The 20,337-nt window shown below is 37.0% G+C and overlaps 1 protein-coding gene and 1 pseudogene across 1 annotated transcript in view; one reads left to right on the top strand and one right to left on the bottom strand.

Annotated features, from left to right (window-relative positions):
• Ngly1 (N-glycanase 1) overlaps positions 1-20,337 on the top strand; it is an 82,419-nt gene that overhangs the window by 8,039 nt on the left and 54,043 nt on the right. The window contains exons 2-3 of the mRNA XM_023718504.1: positions 797-911; positions 8,739-8,981. Of these exons, the coding sequence (XP_023574272.1) occupies positions 897-911; positions 8,739-8,981 (258 nt within the window). The 5' untranslated portion in view covers positions 797-896. The remainder of the gene's footprint in view (positions 1-796; positions 912-8,738; positions 8,982-20,337) is intronic.
• Positions 15,568-18,648, bottom strand: LOC111817490 (annotated as a pseudogene).

Raw genomic sequence — 20,337 nt, 5'->3', positions numbered from 1 at the left:
CTTACTGTAAAAACAATTATTTGTCTAAGGAAGAAAGAAAATCAAGTGGCTATAAGGGTAAACCATGATTTAGGTTTGTAGGAAATAAAATCTTTAATAAATTGAGGTCTATTTTTATACAACATTTTGGATTCATTCAGTTCATGAATATTGACCCAAATTATGTGGCATATATCATGCTGGGCAAATGGAATCTTAAGCAACATTTTAGATTCATGAATATTAACCGCAAATATCCCATATGGCATATATCACGCTAGACAAATGGAATCTTTTATAACAAAACAGACAAAATCTTTTTCCCTCATACTACAACTTAATGTGGACTTTTTCTTTTAGAAACCTAAAAGACTCAAAAAGGTTCATAGCTTTTAACATCACAGTATTAAAATACCACATGAATTTTTCTTGTAGCATCTTTAATAATTATGAGTTGTGGGCTGGTGAGATGGCTCAGTGGTCTAAAGCACCTACTTAGAACAAGCTCAGCAAAGCATGGGACCGCAGTTCAAACCCCCAGCACCACATGCCAGCCAGCGCTGCCCCCTGGTGGGCTGAGCTGGCCACACACAAAATAAATAAAAAAATTAAAAAAAAAAAATTATGAGTTGTAAAATTGCGCAGAACTTCTGCTCAGTGTATACAAAGAGTCACAAAATTGTACTTTTCCTGACTACATCCCTTAAGTTGGAGTCTTTACTACTTATGTTGCAATATAGCCAGGATGAATTGTGGAAAAATACAAAAACAGTATGAAAATATAAATTTTTATATATAATAAAACTTTTTGTTTCAGAAATCCTAATGATGAAAAATATAGATCTATTCGGATTGGAAACACAGCTTTTTCTACTAGACTCTTGCCTGTCAGAGGAGCTGTTGAATGTTTATTTGAAATGGGATTTGAAGAAGTAAGTATGTGTTACTCTTCCCTCTTCATACACAAAGCCATCATTATAGTGTTAGTGAAGAAGTGTTTGAATACACTTAGTTTTTTTGTTTTTTTTTTTTTTTTTATTAATAGGCTATTTGGAAATCTTTCGAGTTAGTAATTTCTTCACCTAGTAGACATTTAAATGTAACAAACAGTTAATGTATTTTGAAGTCAGAACTGAACAGCTCTTCCCAAAGAATTCTAAGTTTCACTCCAATAGCGTAGACTTGGCAAGACTAGGCTAGACGAGACTAGACTAGACTAGACTAGAATGGTAATGGTCAGATAGGCAACTCAAGGACCAAATGTGGCCCACTCCAGACTGTTAGAACAACCTGATTTGTGAGTACACATGAATATTAATAGAGCCTAATCACCTGTTTCCAGAAAGAAAAGAGGAGCCTAAAGTAAACACACAAAAGCTTGAGTTAAGTTGTCACCCAGAAGAGTTTTCTTCTGTGACAGGAGAGGAGTCTTAATGTGTTTCATTGTTTTATTTCACAAGAAGCTTGGTCTATCTTGTAGAATCTTATGGTTTGATTTAGTTTTTATAATACATTGAAAATAATTATCAAGATTGATTGGAGACTATACCCATGTTCAGTCTTTAGGGTCACAGATTGAATGAAATCATATTTGTCTTTCATTACACAAATAAACTTGAGTGCCAGCTAGGACACTGAGTCACCCTAGTTTGCCCACTGTTGTCCTATCTTTACTACTAAAAGTCTCACATCCTAGAAAACCCTCAGTGTCAGGTAGTATGAGAGGTTGGTCACTCCGGTGCCAAACAACAAGCCACTGTGAAACTTAAATATTTGAGGCAAATGGAGTTACAATTTCAGAAAAGATTAACATATTTTAATAAAGCTAAATTATACCTCAAGTTTCTAGCTGCCTTTGGACTTCACAGCTCAGGACATAATCTGAAGTAAATCTTTTGACTTTACTGAACTAAAGAAAGAACCAGTAGAGCTGAAACTGAATTCTACCAAAAATAAATTTACTAGGTATTATGATTTGTGTATAGATGTTCCCCCTAAGCCTCATGCAGTCAGAGGGGGTTTCTTTTGGAGATGGTTGAATCTAGCATGTGTGATTGATTCATAGTGCAATGCTGTGATTAAGAGTGGGTGATTGCTGGCTCAGTCCACTGATTGGATTGGCACCACCCTAATCCCAGTACACTGGATACAATATAAGGGACAGAAAGAGATTTGTCTTGCTCTCTCTTGTTGCCTTTGCTGTCTTCCACTGCCTCTGCTGTGGCCACCCTGCCTTGGAGCCAGCCAGTTATGTGTTAAAACTTCTCAAACTGTCAACTAAAAACCCCCCTCCCTTTAACTTTGGGTGTCAGGTTATTTTGTCTGAGCAATAAGAAAAGTAACTAAGACATTAACCTTTAAGAATTGAAATGTTTTGCTCAACACCCAGGAGATAAAGTTGGCATATTTTTGTAATATAAGCATACTTCTTTGTATATTATGTTCATTCTTGAATAAAGTGAATTCAGTGTTGTCTTGTAGGCATTCAAAAGAAAGTATTGATTTTGATTCAATAAATATTTTTTTTCTTTTTTTTTTTCAAAAAAACAAAACAAAAAAAAAAAAAACAAGTGTGGGGCCAGGGGGATAGCTCAGTGGCATGAATACCTGCCTTGCAAGTGCAGGGTCCTAAGTTCAAGCCCTGGTACAAAAAATAAATAGAAAAAAGTGTGAATCTAAGATCTATTTTGAAATTTAAAACTATATATTAAAGTCCTGTACACTTATAGGCCCATCTACCTCTGAGGCTTTATTTTTCATGGTAATCATTAGAGTAAGGAAGACGGACCCAGATGGATTTGTGATGTTATAGTTTAAGTAGTTCTTAACTGGAAACCATACATTTCTTTAACCTGCATTCTCTTCCTCTGTTGAGGATGGTGAGAGCAGTTTAAGTGTTCAGACACCTTGCTTTGGTGTCTGAAAAATAGTTCCAACATTGAGGAACCACGTTTGTTAAACATCCTGCAATGAGAATTATCTCAGCAAACATGCTTTAAGAGCAGGTTTGTTACATCAAGGAATGCTTAGCCAGATGTGGCAGTGCATGCCTGTAATCCCAGCAGTTGATAGGCTAAGGCAGAAGGATCACCAGACATTTGAGGCAAGCCTGGACTACATGGCAAAGACTATCAAAAAAACAAAAAAAGGAAAGAAAGAAGATCCTAGAATTGTTGTTGACTTCTTGATATAATGTTGGATCTAAGCCTATAATTTTATCTTTTTATGAAAATACAAAGCTGTTGATTAAGCTTTTTTTGGTATAAACACTTTGGCAGTAACTATAGTCTTTTAGGACCAGTTAGTAAAAGATGGAAAAGAAAGATGAAGACATAAGTGTCCCTCTGTCTTGTTAGGGCCCTCTCTGAATTGTGCACTAAGATCTGGATCCAGATGCTGGTCATGTTATTTTTTATACTTAAACTCTGAAGCCCACCAAATTCCTTTTTGGTAGTAGAGTTCAATTTCCCCCCTGTTAGTTCCTTCTACAACCTGTCTACCTCACTACAGCTTCTCTTAACCGTGTGCAGTCAGATACCTCTGTATTTGGAAACCAGACGTCTGGCTTATTTTCACCAGCCTTGTCAGAGATATGAAGTGGGTTTTTTTCTGTCTTTTATTAAATTTAATGTTTTGGTTGACACATATTCATACATTTTCAGGAGATACTGTGTGATATCCTTTTTTTTTTTTTCTATTGTATGAGATTTTTTTTTTTTTTTTTTCCAGTACTGGGGGAAATACGGTCTTGCCGTGTATTCCAGGCTGGCTTTGAACTCACTGTGTAGCCCAGGCTACCTCAAACTCCTAGTGGTCCTTCTGTCTCAGGCTCTCTAGAAGTGGGATTATAGGCATCTACCATACCATTGTGGCAGGTGCCATATGATATTTTAATATATGATCAAATCAGGGTAATTATATCCATCAACTAAAGCTTGTGCCATGTCTTAAGAGTGAATACATTCAAAAGTCTCTCTTGTGAGATATTATAGTACATTACTGTTAGTTGTATGCACACTCTACTGTGCTGTGGAAAACCATCATTTATTTCTCCTCACAGTAGCATCCATTGGTCATCCGTCCCACACCTACTGTGCCCTACTCTACCTACCCTTGGGTAACCACTTTTATGCACTTGCTTCCTGATATTGGAATTGTTGCATTCCAGTTTGTGCCTGTCTCAGTTTTCCACTTATCCAGGTATTCGGTTTCTTCATCCCCTCTGTCCTCTGACTGTTCGTGCAAATTTTGGGGTTTGATTCAAGTTCATTCCAAGATTGGGTCACTTACAGCAAAACAAAGGCATGCAGTTTGAATTATTTTTCTGCCAATTAGTCTGTATTATCATGTAAATTATTGAGCTTTTCTGAGCCTTCATACTTTCCTATCGAATGTGAATATAAACCTTATTCCTGCATTTCAGGGTGACCAAGGATGACTTGAGATAATGTATATAAAATATTCAGCACAGTAGCTGGAATATATTGATGCAATGAACAGTAATAGTCTTTTTACAGCTATTATGGATGGTACAGGGAGCTTGCCATCTTATAGCTTTTTAAAAAAATTCATATGAGGGGCTGGGGAGATGGCTCAGTGGAATAAGCGCTTCCCTGGCAAGCTCAAGGGCCTGGGTTAAATCCCTGGTTCTGCCAAAAAAAAAAAAAAATTCATATGAAACTGATTTTCATGTTATTAAGTACTATTTTAGACAGCAAGAAATACTCATTTCTTGTCTCCTTGTTAGCTTATAATTTCTAGTTTATTTAATCAATGAAAAGACCTTTAGAAATATATTTTGTTTCCTTTTCAGTTGGCAGAACTGCTTTATCACTTTTGCTTCTCTATACCTGTAATATGTTTTGTCTTGCAGTTTGCTGTTTTACATTGAATTTTATTATAATGCTTCATTTTAAAGCTTTCTGACCTTATTATGTGGATTATTAATTAAATTAATCTTAGAAAGGTTGTTTTTTTGTTGCTGTTAATGATTCATACTTTGGGAACAGGGACATAACTTGTTAGTAAGCACTTGCTTAGTATATACTCTAGGTTCTATCAACAGCACTGAAAATAAAACAAAAAACGAATCCATAATTTTGACTTGACTACACATGTGTTTTACTGTCTTAGAGAAATTAGTGGTCCCCATAAATGGACTTTGAGACCTGTAAGTGTATGATTTTAAATAGCTTCATTTAAAAATTTTTTTTTTTTTTATTTCTGGTGTGCTCTGGACAGAAAGCCTGGGTCTGGCCCAGCCTATGTGACCTGTTCACTTGTGCAAAAGATCTGTTGTCCATCTGTTATGTTACCAATAAAGCCTTAGTGAACATATACTCTCCTCTGGCAAGGTTGCAGGGTATGACCTGACCACTGTGTCATGCACTATGAGAAGGAGCACCTGCTCTTGCCATTCTTAGAGTTTCTTTCTTTGAAGAGATACATAATAAGAAAGAAAATATTGCAAGGGAAGTTTGAGTTTCGTACTGATAATCAACATGGTTGAGTTCACTGTTATTCTGATGACATTCCTTACCCTGAGAGAAGAACAATAGTTGTTACACAGATAAACAATTTCAGCACAAACAGAACCAATTGTGAAGATTTTTGAAGATCTAGAAACTATGAAAAAGATGCAGCCAATCAAGAATGAGTGATTGGTGTTTGACTACCTGGCAAATAAGAGATTAGGAAGGAATATTTAGTTACACTCTACAGGTATATGGGATTCAGTCTGAAGGAGGAAATTACTTAGCAGAGAAGGAGGTCTTTAATTTTTTAGAGTGTTGGTTCTAGCAATTGACAGAAATGCTTTAAATTCTCTCTGGGAAAAACTGGCCTCTGAAATGTTAATGCAGAATTGGAATGCAGCCATGGAAGATCTTACCTACTTAAAAGTGACCATCAGTAACACTTCTTTGAGTTCTCCACTCCAGTCTCTTCGGGAGCAGACATGGCTCATTCACTGGTCCTGATTTTCTTCCGTCACTTCAAAAGGTGACATATAATTGATCTCTTCTTTCACAGACTCTGTACCTTAATGCAATTCAGATAGTTTATCCACCTATTCTCCACTGTCTTGACTATTACAGTCTTAACTGAGATTTTTTTTTTTTAAATGCAGGCAGATGCTGAAATATCAAGTAAAAATTAATCACAAAGAGTCTTACATATGTAAGAATCCAGTCATAAAATTTGTTGAATGCTTATATGTTGACTTTGATGATGCGCAGAAGAGGCCGAGGCAATGTGAATCATTGCTTGGGAGTGACTTCTGGGTAGAAACTTGAGGATTTCATTGAAAATGTCTGTATCTGTATATTGAAGACTTTCTGTAGTATCTACCAGTGTATCAGCATTAATAAGCGAGTCAATAAACTGAATATAACTCCAGAACAAGATGAAAGGTAGATTGTGAGTTTTATTAGAAATATGAGACTGGGGCCAGCGAGATAGCTCAGGGGTCTAAAGTACCTGCTTAGGCAAGCACAGGGACTGCGTTTCAATCGCTGGAACCCCATGCCATATCCCAGCCAGCCCCAGGGCAGGCGGATCCAGCCAGGAAAAAAAAAAAAAAAAATGTGAGATTGGATGTCAGGATTGATTCTAAATTATGTCATGTGGTTATAAGTAACAATGTCTCATCCTATCAGCAAGTGATTGAAAAGACCAAGAAAGCCTTTCTTTTGAAGCCAAATGTTGGCCAAGAATATTGAAAAAAAGTTTAACCACAGGCTCTTAACTGGGCAGTCTAAGAGGCTGACTTCTTATTGAGGAACTGTAAAGAAAAAATGGAAAAAGTATAAAATAATAAAAACATTATGTAAAAGACAATATACATTTTTTAGGCTTTCTTTTTTTTGTTCAGGGTCTCACTATATAGCCCACATTAGTAGCGATCCTCCTGATTTCTGCCTCCCAAGTGCTGGGATTACAGGCGCACGCCACCACGCCTGGACTCCATCACCAGCTCAGCGCACCCGAAGGTGGAACCGTGCCACATGCGGAGCCAGGAATTGAACCTGGCCCCTGCGCTTAGCTAAGCAAGCGCTTAGTCCGCTGAGCTATACTGCTGGCCCCAATATACATTTTAGAAGCAATTAATGTTCACTGCACATTTTGACTGTTTCATTTTTAAAAAATAAAAATAATGCTATATAAGTGTATTTTTAATTAACACTTGGTAATTGTACATATTTATATGGTACAGTTTGACATTTCAATACCTATATACAGATTATAATAACCAGATCAGGGTAGTTAATGTATCTGTTACCTCATATATACATCATTTCTGAGTTGGAAACATTCAAAATCCTCTTTACTAGCTATTTTGAACATTCAGTTGTTCTCAAACATAATTATACTACTGTACATTATATAACTTCATAATGGTTTTATGTGAACCCCCTTTTGTGTGACTTTCCACCTATTATCATTATTACTCCATAAGGAATTCCATAGGTAATAATAGTTTCTTTCGTGAAGAAGAGAGGTATGTGCATTTGCAACTCTTATGGCCTGTCACCCCCCCATCAAATTTTTCTAATAGTCCCTTGAACCACATTAAATAGGCATTACAGTGGTCCCTCACTTATTGTGCAGGTTATATTCCAGACACCCCCGCACTAAGTGAAAATCAGTGAAGTAGTGACGCTATTTTTTTTTAATGTTTTTATATATGTATATGTATGTATATGTATATGTTACAAGGTCTTGGTATGCAGCCTGGACTCATAGCGATCCTTCTACTTAAGCCTCCCCAATGCTGGGATTACAGGCATGCCCCACCATGTCTGGTTTTGAAGGCCGGCTTGGTGGGCCCAGGGATGTGGTACCTGAGATTGAACCTGGATCCTTGCACTTGCCAAGAAGGCACTTAGACAGGCCCCTTCAATATTTTTTTTCAAAGTATTTATATGTATTTTAAGGCTTTATAAACCCTTCCCACATGCTTCTAAACCTTTCCCACACTTTTAAAAATACTTCTAAGATTCTTAACCATTTTCTAAACTTATAAACCTATGTAATTTTAACAACATATGTATACTGTGCAGTACTACAAAATCACCCACAATACAATGAAAACTCCACAATAATTTAGATTAATATTTTTTGAAAACCACAAAACAGTGAATCTACAAAAGTCAAATCATGAAATAGCAAGGGACTACTGTACATGCTAACAAGTTTTTTTCTTAATTTTTTGGTTTATATTTAAGCATTATTGTCCTTTGTATTTAAAAGGTCTATAATGATGCAGAAAAGCATTGTTATAGTTTGTGCCTGCATGTCCCTGCAACGCTTCATGTTGTCTAGAGGGCAGGCTTTTCAGAGGCAGCTGAATCTAGAGTTTATGATTGATTCATTGTCTCATACAGAGATTGGGGGTATGAGTACTACACTGGCCCTAGGGTGGATAGCCTGTATACAGTTGAAGGAGGAAAAGAGACTTGCTTCTCCCTTTTGCTTTTGTTGCTTTTGCTGTCTTCTGCCATGAATGGTTGCCCTTCTTCCAGGCCACCCTGCCGAGGAGCCAGCAGATTATGTACTGAAACCTCTACAAACTGTGAGCTAAATAAACTTTTCCTTCCTTAATTTTGTGCTTCAGGTATTTTGTCTCAGCAATGAGAGAAAAGTAAGGCAAGTACGATTGTTAAAATATAGTGCATTTTATGCAGTATTGACTTATATATGTGAGAATGACTATCAGTGTAAAGCAAAAATTAAAATTTTCCCAATTTTGTAAATTCCAGGGAGAAACACATCTTATCTTCCCTAAAAAAGCTTCAGTGGAGAAATTGCAAAAAATTCGCGACCTGATTGCCATAGAGAGAAGTGCTAGATTGAATGGATCAAATAAGAGCCACAAGGCAGAATCATCTCAGCCACCTGTGTCCAGTACCCAGCTTCCTGCAGTACAGTCTTCAGATTCTAATGGGTTAACCCAGCATACAGGGAACAGTCAAGGGCAGTTAAATCCACCTTCTGCTCCAAAGGTAATGTTAGAATTAAATATTGTTAAACTATTATGTTAAAAGTATTGATATCAAAAGCTGTAGTTGATGTTATGATTTCTCTATGTATCAGTGTTCTTTGTTTTGTTTTGTTTTGTTTTTTAATGTATTTGGTACAGGGTCTCACTACACAGATTGGACTCATAGTGATTCTCCTGTTTTCAACCACCCAAGTGCTGGGATTACAGGCACTGCTATGCCCAGTCTCAATCGCCATCTCAGCACACCCGGGGATCGAATCCTGGTCCCTGCACCTGCCTAAGCAGGCACTTTAGTCCCTTGAGCTATTTGGCTGGCCCTCACTATCCTTTTGTGTAATTTTTTTTGGTCTTTTGAGTCAGGGTCTCACTATGCAGTTCATGCTGCCATTGAGCTCACTTTATAGCCCAGGCTGGTCTCAAACTCACAGGAGAATCCTTCTCTCTTCCAAGTGCTAAGATTACAAGTGTGTGCTACCATACCTGGCTTAACTAATTTTTATTGAGTATCTTCCAGAGTTTTTGTCATGAAAGGTTAACTCCTCTCCCTTATTCATTGTGCCTCAGTTGACTTAAATTAGCCTTTTAGCCTTAAAAACATTTTTTATTAGCTTCATTGATAGTTTTGCTTATAATAATAATAAACACAGCTGGTGTTTATGACTGCACCTAAGAAATCACAGGGTACTGTTGGATCAACTCATGATAATGAAGGCAGCCAGCAAAAGATAAAGTAGCATATGTGACAATTTTGTAATCTATAGAGAACTTCAAATATCTGCTCTTAGTAATTCTTTCTGTGAAATGTCAGATTTGATTCAATTCAATATGAAGGCACAATGAAGAATAATAACTCACTTTGTTCCTTAGAAAAGTGGTTTCCATTCTTTTTTTAATTAATACATCCTACCGGTATTAATTAGAACAGAATGTTGAGTGCATAACCTGGTCTCTTTATTTAAAATTAAGTATTTCTGTTCTAATATATAATCCTTGAACTTTGTACAAAAATCATGTAAAAAATTGAGGAGTAAAATTAAAGTAAGTCTAAGAAGCCTCCCCCATCCCACAAATGAGTTCTCCTGCTCCTCCCAGAAGCATGTGTATCCCTTCAAGGGACACCTTAGGTCTTTATCAGTTTTGCTACCAACATTGGTATAGATAGGAAAGGTCACTTAACAGCTTTCTTAGTTTTTACACATTTACTTCAATATTTTTTGATCACAGCATAAGAATATGTCTTTGAAGTTTCCCTACTTTATCTTTTGTTTCCTTGCAGTATTACAGTTTAAAATGTATACTGCTTGGTGAACATCTGTAATTCCAGCACTCAGAGACTGAAGCAGGAAGATTGCAAGCTGTATCTCAGCCCAAGCTATTTATTTATTTAGTAAATGTTCACAGTACATAATGTTTACATTCCTTGTGTGAACTGGTACATGTGCAAACATCTTAATTTTGTCTCTTCCCTCTTTCCCTCCATCTCTTAATCCCTTTCCTATTTAAGAAAGACCCATTTCTGTACTTCCTATTAACTTGTTTTTTATTTTGCTCCTTACTTACATTTTGGCTTCTCATATAAGAAACCATGTAATATTTAAGCTTATGTGTCTGATTTGTTTCATTTAACATTATTATTATCTCAAGATACACCTATTTTTTTTCTTTTTCAAATTAATTTTATTGAGAAACAAATAGCAATGAGACAGTTTCAAAACTGATTAATAGGACAGTTTCAATAATTAATACATTGCATATTGTCTTTGTAGTGGTTATTCACAGTACAAGATGCAGACATGATATCCTGTCCAAACACTATTAGTGTAAATCTTTCTTCTCATTAAATTAAGAGAAAGTAGCTGTATAACTATCCTATTTTGTATATACAGATACAAAGTGGTCCTTCATTTTTATCCTCTTTTTTGTTTAGTTTTGTCAGAGATAGGTATTCCATTGTCATTTAAATATTATAGGTGCATGAATTCAGGAAAATATTCCAATATAGTCCAGTAATCCATAATCATAGTGTGTTCTCCATACTGGCAATGTCAGAAGTTGTTGACTAGCACAAAGACGGGAAGAAATCATAAAAATTAAACAGAAAGTAATTCAATTGAGATGAAGAAAACAGTTCAAAGAATTAACTAATCAAAAATCCGGTTCTCCGAGAGACCAAATAAAACCGATAAGCCCCTAGCTAACCTCATTTTGACTCAACTACAGGAGCTAATTAGATAGAAGCACTGATTTGGACAATCTTGGGCTTTTATGCATTTTTGTCTGTTTTTTTTTTTTTTGTATTTTGAAAATTTGCTTTATTTTTAAAAAAGAGTTTATAGACATTCTTTTTTTTATTTTTTTTTTATTTTTCAACAAATAATACACTGCATATATTCTTCTTAGTGGTTAATTGCTGTACAAGATGCAGACTTGTGATCCTATTTACAAACACCATTAGAACAAATCATTCTATTCATTAACAGAATGTAACTATATATCTATCCCAACCACTTTGAATACACAGATACAAAATGGACATTCATCTGTATACCCCATTTTTTTTAAGTTCCGTTATTGAATATTATAGGTGTGTAAACTCAGCAAAATATTCTAAAAGAGTCCAGTAGCCCATAATAGCATTGGGTCTTCTGTTTAACTGGCAATGTCAGAAATTATTGACCTGAGTCCCCCACAGCTCAACTTAACAGCATGGCTTTATTTCCTATATTTCGTCTTCGTACTTTTCTACTGGATGGTTAAGACCAAGGTAAAGCAGGACCTATGCAACAAGAGTTGTAGCTTTTTGGTCTGAGAAGGTCAGTGAAATGCCCTCAGGATTTATCCTGAGATCCTGTACCTCAGATTGTAGAACCTTTATCAGTGCAGCCATGTGGATGAGTCACGGCCAATGCTTGGCCAATGTGCTCTCTGTGAAAGCCTGAGAGAGTATCTTCTCCCCATGTGACTCTCCTTAGGCCCACTCTATGTCATCGATCACTTTCCTCTTTGGCCCCATAATCTTCTTGATCAGAAAATTTGGGACACTACCGAGGTACATGACGTTACAGTACAAGTTCTCATATGTCCTGAGTCTTAATTGACCTTAGAAGGCTAGGGCCAAAATGTTGGCTTTCCTTGAAGATACACCTATTTTTGTACAAATGACTTAAGTTTATCCTTTTTTTTTTATGCCAAAGTAGTACTCCATTGTGTATAAATATTTTCCTTATTCATTCATATGGTGATGGATTTATAGGCTGCTTCCAAGATTTAGCTAGATGTACATTTAATACATTCAAACATTTATATGTATTATTGTAATGTAATGTCTTTAAACTCTTGGGAAGATACCTAGATGGAGAATAGCTGGGTTGAATGGAATTTCTTTTTTTAGTCTTTTGAGGACTCTTCATATAAGCTGTTCTAGTTTACTTTTCTGCCAACAGTGTAGCAGGGTTCATTTTTCCCCTGCAGTCTCACCAGCATTTATTATTTGATTTCTTGATAATGGCCATTTTTCTGGGATAGAACAGTATCTCAATTGTTTTAATTTACATTTTTCTAATGACCAGCAATGTTGAGGATTTCTTCATGTATTTATTGGCCATTTGTACTTCTTTTGTCTATTCAGTTTAGCTGCCTGAGTCTTTTTATTTTGGGAGGACTACTTTTTTGAGTTCTTTCTATGTTCTAGATATTAGTCCTCTGAGGAACAGCTAGATTTTTTTTTTCCTATTCTGAAAGTTATCTTTTTGCTCTACTGATTGTTTCATTTGTTCTGAAGGTTTTCTGAAGTAGAAAGTTATCTTTTCACTCTGATGATTGTTTCATTTGTACTGATCTTATTTGTGGATTTTTGGTACTATTTCATATGCAACCACATATCTGTTTAGAAAGCTCTTGCCTAACCCTATAACTTCAAGAGTTTTACTCCATTTTCCAGCAGGTTAAGTGTTTGTTTTGACATTTAGTTATTTGATCTAGTTTGATAGTGAGAGATAAGTTCTAGATGTAATCTTCTAAATATGTATAACCAACTTTCCCAATAACATTTATTAAATAGGCTAACTTATCTCCAGTATATGTTTTTGGCCCGTTTGTTGGAGATGAAATAATTGAATGTGCTTTGGGTTACTTCTGCATCTTCTATTCTATTCCATTCATTTTCATGTCTGTTGTGTGTTTGCGTGCGCACATGCACCACTGCCGTGCTTTTTTTTTTTTTAATCACAATAGCTTTGTTATATAAATTCAAGTCCAGGATTTTGATGCCTCCAGGTTTGCTCTGGTTATGTCTTTAGATATTCTGGGTCTCTTCTGATTCCATATGAATTTTAGGAATTTTTTTCCAATTCTGTAAAGAATGCTGTTGGTATTTTAATTGGAATTGTGTTAACTCTGTATATCAGTTTGGGAAATGTGGCCATTTTGACTTTGTTCATTCTGCCTATTCAGGAACAGGTGATCTCTTCCCATTTTCTGATGTCCTCTGCAATTTCCTTTTTTAGAGGGCTATAATTTTTATTGTAGAGGTCTTTCATTCCTTTTGTTAGGTTAATTGGTAAATAATCTTTCTTGGTGCTATTGTGAATGGCATTTTTTCCTAGTCTCTTTCTCTATGGGTTCCATTATTAGTGTACAGAATGCTGTTGGTTTTGTATGCTGCTTTTATATCCTTCTACTTTATTGAATTTAGTTACTCTTAAACATTTTTGGTAGATTTTGGGGGCTCTGAAAATCATATCATTTACAAATACCAATGATTTGGTTTATTTCTTTCCAAATGTATCTTTTATTTCTTTTTTAAAAATTATTTTTATTTATTTATTTGTGTGGGGGGGGTCAGCTCAGCCCACCAGGGGGCGGGGCTGGCTGGCATGTGGTGCTGGGGGATTAAACCGCGGTCCCTGTGCTTTGCTAAGCTTGTTCTAAGTAGGTGCTTTAGACCACTGAGCCATCTCACCAGCCCCTATTTCTTTTTCTTGTCTAAATTTTCTTTTTTTTTTTTCTGTGACGGAACCAGGGATTGAACTCAGGTCCTTGTGCTTGCTAGGCAAGCACTTATTCTATTGAGCCATCTCCCTGGCCCCCTAATTGTTTTGCTAATGCTTGAGAATTGTGTTTAATAAGAGTAGTGACAGATGATATCCTTATTTTGTTCCTGATTTTAGAGGGAAAGGTTTCAGCTCTTCCCCAGTTCATATGATTCTGACAGTTGGTTTGTCATAAACAGCCCAGGAAATTTAGTTACTCAGAGAGTCTCTATTGTAAACTAAAAAATTTAAAAAGGAATGGGAATAATGCTTAGTATATAGGCTCTGGGTTCATATTACCAAAATAACCAAAAAAATGTATGGTGCTATAGCTCAATATGAAGGCTTCAGGTTCAATCTCTAATACATTGCTGTCTTAGTTACGTTTCTTTTATTTCTGGGACAAAGTACCCAACACCCAAAATTAAGGAAAGATATATTTATTTAGCTCATAGTTTATGGAAGTTTCAGCCCATAACCAGTTGGCTCCAAGGCAGACTAGCACGCTGCAGAGGACAACAATTCATGGTGGTAGAAAACAGCAAGAGCCAAAAGGAAGGAGCATCGGCAACAGTGGCAACAGAGAGCAAGACTGTCTCCCTTATTTTGTGTTCAGGAATCTGCTCCAGGTCCAGTGTAGCACTCACACCCATAATCCCAACATTGGATGATGAATTAGTCACAGACTCCAGAAGTCTGCCCTATAACTGCATGAGGCTTTGGGGGGACAACTAGACACAAATCATAATAATTACCAATTTTAATAAGGGGTGTGTGTGTGTGCGCGTGTGCGTGCGTGTGTGTATGCGCACATGTCATGTGTGTGGCTAATGAGTTACAAAACAGCTTCAAGGCTGGGAAAGTAGCTCAGAAGCATAAAGCCCTGCCTGGCAGGTACAAGGGCTTGAGTTCAAGCCCTGGCACCAAAAAAAAAAAAAAAGACAAAACAGCTTCAAAATATTTTGTCTTACAAATACCTCCTTATTGGACTAAGTAATAATTTTTTAGTATTCCGATTCAGCATGTCAACTGATATTTCCTGATTTTTTTCTTTACTTTTTTGTTGTTGTTCTTGATCATGCAATTTAGGTAGAATTTGAAGTTTGAATCCTGTGTTCTTTTTTGAGATAGGTTCTGTTATGGTTTGTGTCTAGTTGTCCCCCCAAAGCCTCATGTAGTCATTGAGGCAGGCTTCTAGAGTTTGTGACTAATTCATGTCCAATGCTGGGATTATGGGTGTGAGTGCTACACCCACTCTGGGTGGGTAATCTGCATACAATGTAAGGAAAGGAGAGAGGCTCGTGAGCTGCAGCAGCCACTGCTCCTCCCCTTTTGGCTCTTGCTGTTTTGCTGTTTTCCCATCTCCATGAACAGCTGCCCTCTGCCATGTGCCACTCTGCCTTGGAGCTAGCTGAGTAAGGAATGAAACTTCCACTAACTGTGCACTAAATAAACCTTTCCTTCCTTAATTTTGGGTGTCAGGTATTTTGTCCCAGCAATAAGAGAAAAATCTTCATTATTTAGTTCAGGCTGGCCTTGAACTTACTATGAAGCCCAGGCTGGCCTTAAACTCACAGTGGTCCTCACACCTTAGTCTCACACTGCTGGCATTACAGCCATGTGCCACCACACTTAACTCAGAAACCCTATCAATTACTGCAGAGTCTTAGACATTGCAGAAAATATCCATCAGACTGTGTACACGTCTAAGTCCATCTGCTCCAGTGGGTGAGTGGGAAGATCATACATTCGTGGCTGGCCTGACCAGTTTATATAGAGCCTATCTCCAAGTAAAATATACAAAGGGCTGGGGATTAACTCAGTAGTAGAGTGCTTGCCAAGCATACACTAAGGTCTGGGTTCAGTCTGTTCCCTCACACATGCGCGCGCACACACACACACATAAATTGTCATTCTTTGCCAAAACAAATTCTAGAACTTAAAAGAAAATAAACTTTCTCAGAGATGTATGCCATTAGTAGATTAGCATTTGTCAATTCTTCTCTAGCCCTTCACATAAAATATATTTTTTTGTTTGTGTGCCTTAAACGATTTAGGAAAAAATAGATCTTGGTTTTTTTTTTTTCTTTGTTTTTAACTGTAGCAAAGTTTTATTAAAGATCGGAAAAGAAGCAGGCTGGGTAGAGCATGTTTGGGCCAAATAAAAGTAGGAAAAAAAAAATACACCCTACAGCATGAGGATGGACAAACATGGAGAAAAAACACAGTGGCCAGAACTCATTGTGGTCTTTTGTTTTTGTATCACCTACACCTCAGGCTGAGGCCAGAGTTAGACCATTCCATCAAAAACTTGCTCCAGGCCAGTATGTAGAACAGGGGCACAAGCCCCTGCCTGGCAACACAAGGTCCTGGGTTTAATTCTTGGTACAAACCCCCCCCCCCCCCCGCTCCAGCTCTCATGAGAAGTCCATACTTGGGGCTTTGGGCACTGTTCTGCATATATGTCCTGGTATTTTGTCATTAACAGTCACATCTACTTCCCCAGCTAGCTTTGTTGTGCCATAATCAACTATGTCATTTCCCCTTGAGATATTCCTCTTATAATTCTTCATGGGGTGCTGAGAGACTGAGGTGTCCTGTATTCTGTAGCTTCTTCCAGCTGGGTGGGGTTGTCGACACTACTGGGGAGCATATGCTCTCCCAACTACTTTGGGATGTGTAGCTCTCTGGCTGTGTTGAAAGAAAAAGAACCCTGTCAGAGGACAGTGAGAAGAGTGACTACTAAGCTGTCTGGTTAGTGGGAGAAAGAAAGTAGCTTTCTTATTGTGCTGGGGATGTAGAACCTATAGATGAAGGACAGGTGAGATTTTCACGCTTGTTGCAGAAGACAAAGTAGGGCAGTGAGGGAGGGGAGATAAATGACCCAAGCACCTGAGTGCCATACCTTTAGCAAGATCACTCACATAACAGATCCAGTTAGAAGTGGGAGCCTCAATACAGGTGCCTATTTAAGCTGTGGTGAATTAGGGTCCTTAGTGACAGCTTATCTGCCCTGGAGCAATACTGGCATTTTGCTTTCTGGAGAGAATCCTCAGTTCTTCCAGAGGTTCTCAGGAATAGCTTTTTTCTTAGGCCTATAAAAGTTATAGTGGTGACTTCCCATGTAGACTTTTTAGAGCTTGTCCCTATCTCTCTCCTTTTTTTTTTTTTTTTTTAATACTGAGAATTAAACTTGGGACCACTGAGCTATATTCTCAGCCCGTCACTTTGTCTCTTGAGGAAGGACCAGAATCAGTCCTAAGAAACTGAAAATAAGGCTAAGGTCTTGAGGACCTGTAGAGCTACCCTTCTTGCCGTGCTGTAAGGCTTTTTGTTTCCCCCAGAAACTAGAAATACATCCTGGGTGTCACTTACAATGCATGACTGCAACACAAATCTTTTATGTATAGACAATTCGTAGCTACTCATGGAGCACTAGAATGCTAGAACATACGTGTGTGTTGTGTATGTGTCTGTATGTGAATGTGTATGTGTGAGAGTTAGGAGAAATGGAAACAGACAGAGTCTTGGTATGTAATATGGGCTGGCCTTCAATTTGCTTATGTAACCCAGGTTGGTTTTGAACTCACAGTGTAAATACACATGTTTATATTTTTAATAATACACATACTTTTGTTATTTAAGTTATTAATCACCAGAAGTTGATATACTATAGAAATTGACAATTATTTTTGTCTGCCTTGCCCATTTTGAGGAGGGATACTAAGGTTATGATGTACTAAAGTCACGGTGCAGGAGTTTAAAAACCATTTAACATATATAAGCTAGAAAAATCCTAGTGGCCTTTACAACTATTTCTTCAGTTACGATATTTCTTCAAAGTGTTATCATGTACCAGTAACTTTTTCTTTTAAAATAGGAAGTATTGGAATATATTAGTTCCCAGTAAATGGTGCTAGTGGATATTAGAAAGTGATTTTGCTGCCTTTTCTGGACATTTCTTTCTTTTTTTTTTTTTAAGGCCATGTGATTTATTTATTCAGATGGTGAAAGTGTGTTACAGTGAATTAAATTTTTAGTTGTGCTTAAAATGTGCTCTCTCCTACATTCTACCCTGGAAGATGAAGCTTCTTATTTTCTATTAGAACCCTGGATCCCATGATTGATCCGTGTTTGTAACCCATGCACAGCCTAAGTGATGCCTCATTTGAGGCTTTGAATAACTGTTCATGTAAGTTGACTTCTCTGTGCATTTGTATCAAGGAGGGTCCTGCTCAGGTTGGTGTCCTGAGAACCAGTGAAGCTCTCGCTTAAATCTGTGGGGTGAAAGTGGCATTTTGCTGTTGTAGCTTGAATCATATGTTGTTTCAAAGTAGTGTTGAGACTGGGAAGGCAAAAATTTCAGCTGCACAGTATTCCTTAGGGCATATCTTTCTTGGTTCCATTTACCCATCAGAGTTCAGTTAGAATAGGAATTCTCATTAGTGGTACATCTCCATCCATACTGGAAAAACTCAGACATGTCATCCAACCTTTCCACACGTCAGCATGTCCATTTGCATAATAAGGCTGCCGTAGTGTGGGTTTCTGAGTAAATAGACAAGGTTCTGTTTCTGGAAAAATTCTGAGCAGCAGAGACACTGAGAGGCAGCCATTTCAGACTAGATGAGAGCAGTTTTAAAAATCCTAAGCAGCAGGAACATGCAGGACACGACCCAGTCTCTTTTTGTCTTCAGCTCGACTCCGCTCCTTTCTCCCAGAGCTCGCCTAACCCCCTCTACACTAGCGACTGCTTGTCTCTGGACATTTCATATAAGTAGAATTAAACATTATGCAGCCTTGCTTCTAGCTATTTACTTTGTATAATGTATTTGAAGTTCCTTCATATTATAGACTGTATCAGTCTTTTATTCCATTTTATTGCTGAATAATGTTGTATTGCAAAGATATGCTGTATCTTCATCCATTAATCAGGTAACAAACATTGGGTTGTTTCTAGTGTTTGTCATGAATACTGCTGCTATGAACATTCACATGCAAGTCTTTGGGTGTGTATGTTTTCGTTTCTCTTTGGCAACTTATGTTCAGTGTAATTTTGCTTTCTTAGCAATGTGTGAAGGTTCCAGGTACTCAGTATCTTCATTAATAGTTCCTGGCTTTTTAAATCATACCCATTCTAGTAGCTATGTCATATATCATTTTGGTTTTAATTTGCTTTTCCTAATGACCAAACTGATACTTAAATTTGTTAGTTATAAATGCTGAGTGATTAGTGGTTCTTAATGGAAATAACTTCCTATTAACTGTTTATGTGTTTACCTTTTGCCCTCCAAAAGCAGATTTGATACAGCAAGGACAATTGTTCGGTGACATGGAACCTCAGATTTGTAGATACATGATGCTTGCCATTTTTGTGACTATCTAGATTGAAAATGTGATTCTGAAGGACAATTTGCTTAACTGTGCTTTTAGCAGTCTTTACACAGCTAGTCTAAATGTATGGTTTTATTTAGCATATGACAATTTTTAGAGAATATATGAAACTGTTAAAAACTCTAGATGAGCTCTCATCATCACTCTTGTAATTATCTCCTGTTGTATATGTATGTGTTTACTTAAAACAGTTATACTTTGTAGTTATTTCTTTGCAAGTATTAAAAACTATACTATTATGAAGTAATAATTATAAAATATAAGATGTGCTAGTTTGTTTTTTTTTTTGTTTTGCAGTTCTGAGGATTAAATGTATGGCCTCACACATGTGGGGCTAGTAGTGCACCACTTGCCATATATCCACCAAGCTAGTCAGTTTTGAAATAATTTTATCTCATAAACCAACAACAATAGTTCAGCTTCTTAGCTGCTGCTGTGTGAACTTTAGAAGAGAGGAAATTGCTGTTTGGTCATAAGATTTAAATACTCAATTTCTTGTTTGCAGATCTTCCTCTTGTACCAGGGATTACACTTGGGACCTTGCACTTGCCAGGCAGGTGCTTATGCTGTTGAGATATCTCCCCAGCCCCTTTCACTCTTACTGATAAAAGAATTTCTTCATACCCTTCAATAGAGAATTTCCTAAATTATATTGTGTTTTCATTTTGTTGTATTTCGCATTTGTTAAAAATGATATCTGTTGTGACATGAAAAGTATTTTTATGCTCAAGAATACATGTATTTATTTATTCTTCGTTTTATTCTTTGTTGTGAAAAATCTTAGAATGTATGAGTCACGGCCATAGCATGGAACAGGTATTTTTCATCACGTATTGACAGAGGATCTACAGTCTGAGGTACAGGATCTCAGGATAAATCCTGAGGAGATTTCACTGACCTTATCAGACCCAAAAGCTACAACTCTTGTTGCAT

This window comes from Octodon degus, unplaced genomic scaffold, assembly GCF_000260255.1.
Source record: "Octodon degus isolate 3935 unplaced genomic scaffold, OctDeg1.0 scaffold00059, whole genome shotgun sequence".
Classification (NCBI taxonomy): Eukaryota; Metazoa; Chordata; class Mammalia; order Rodentia; family Octodontidae; genus Octodon; species Octodon degus.
The sequence above is the reverse complement of the archived record's forward strand: the minus strand, read 5'-3'. Positions and strand labels throughout refer to the sequence as shown.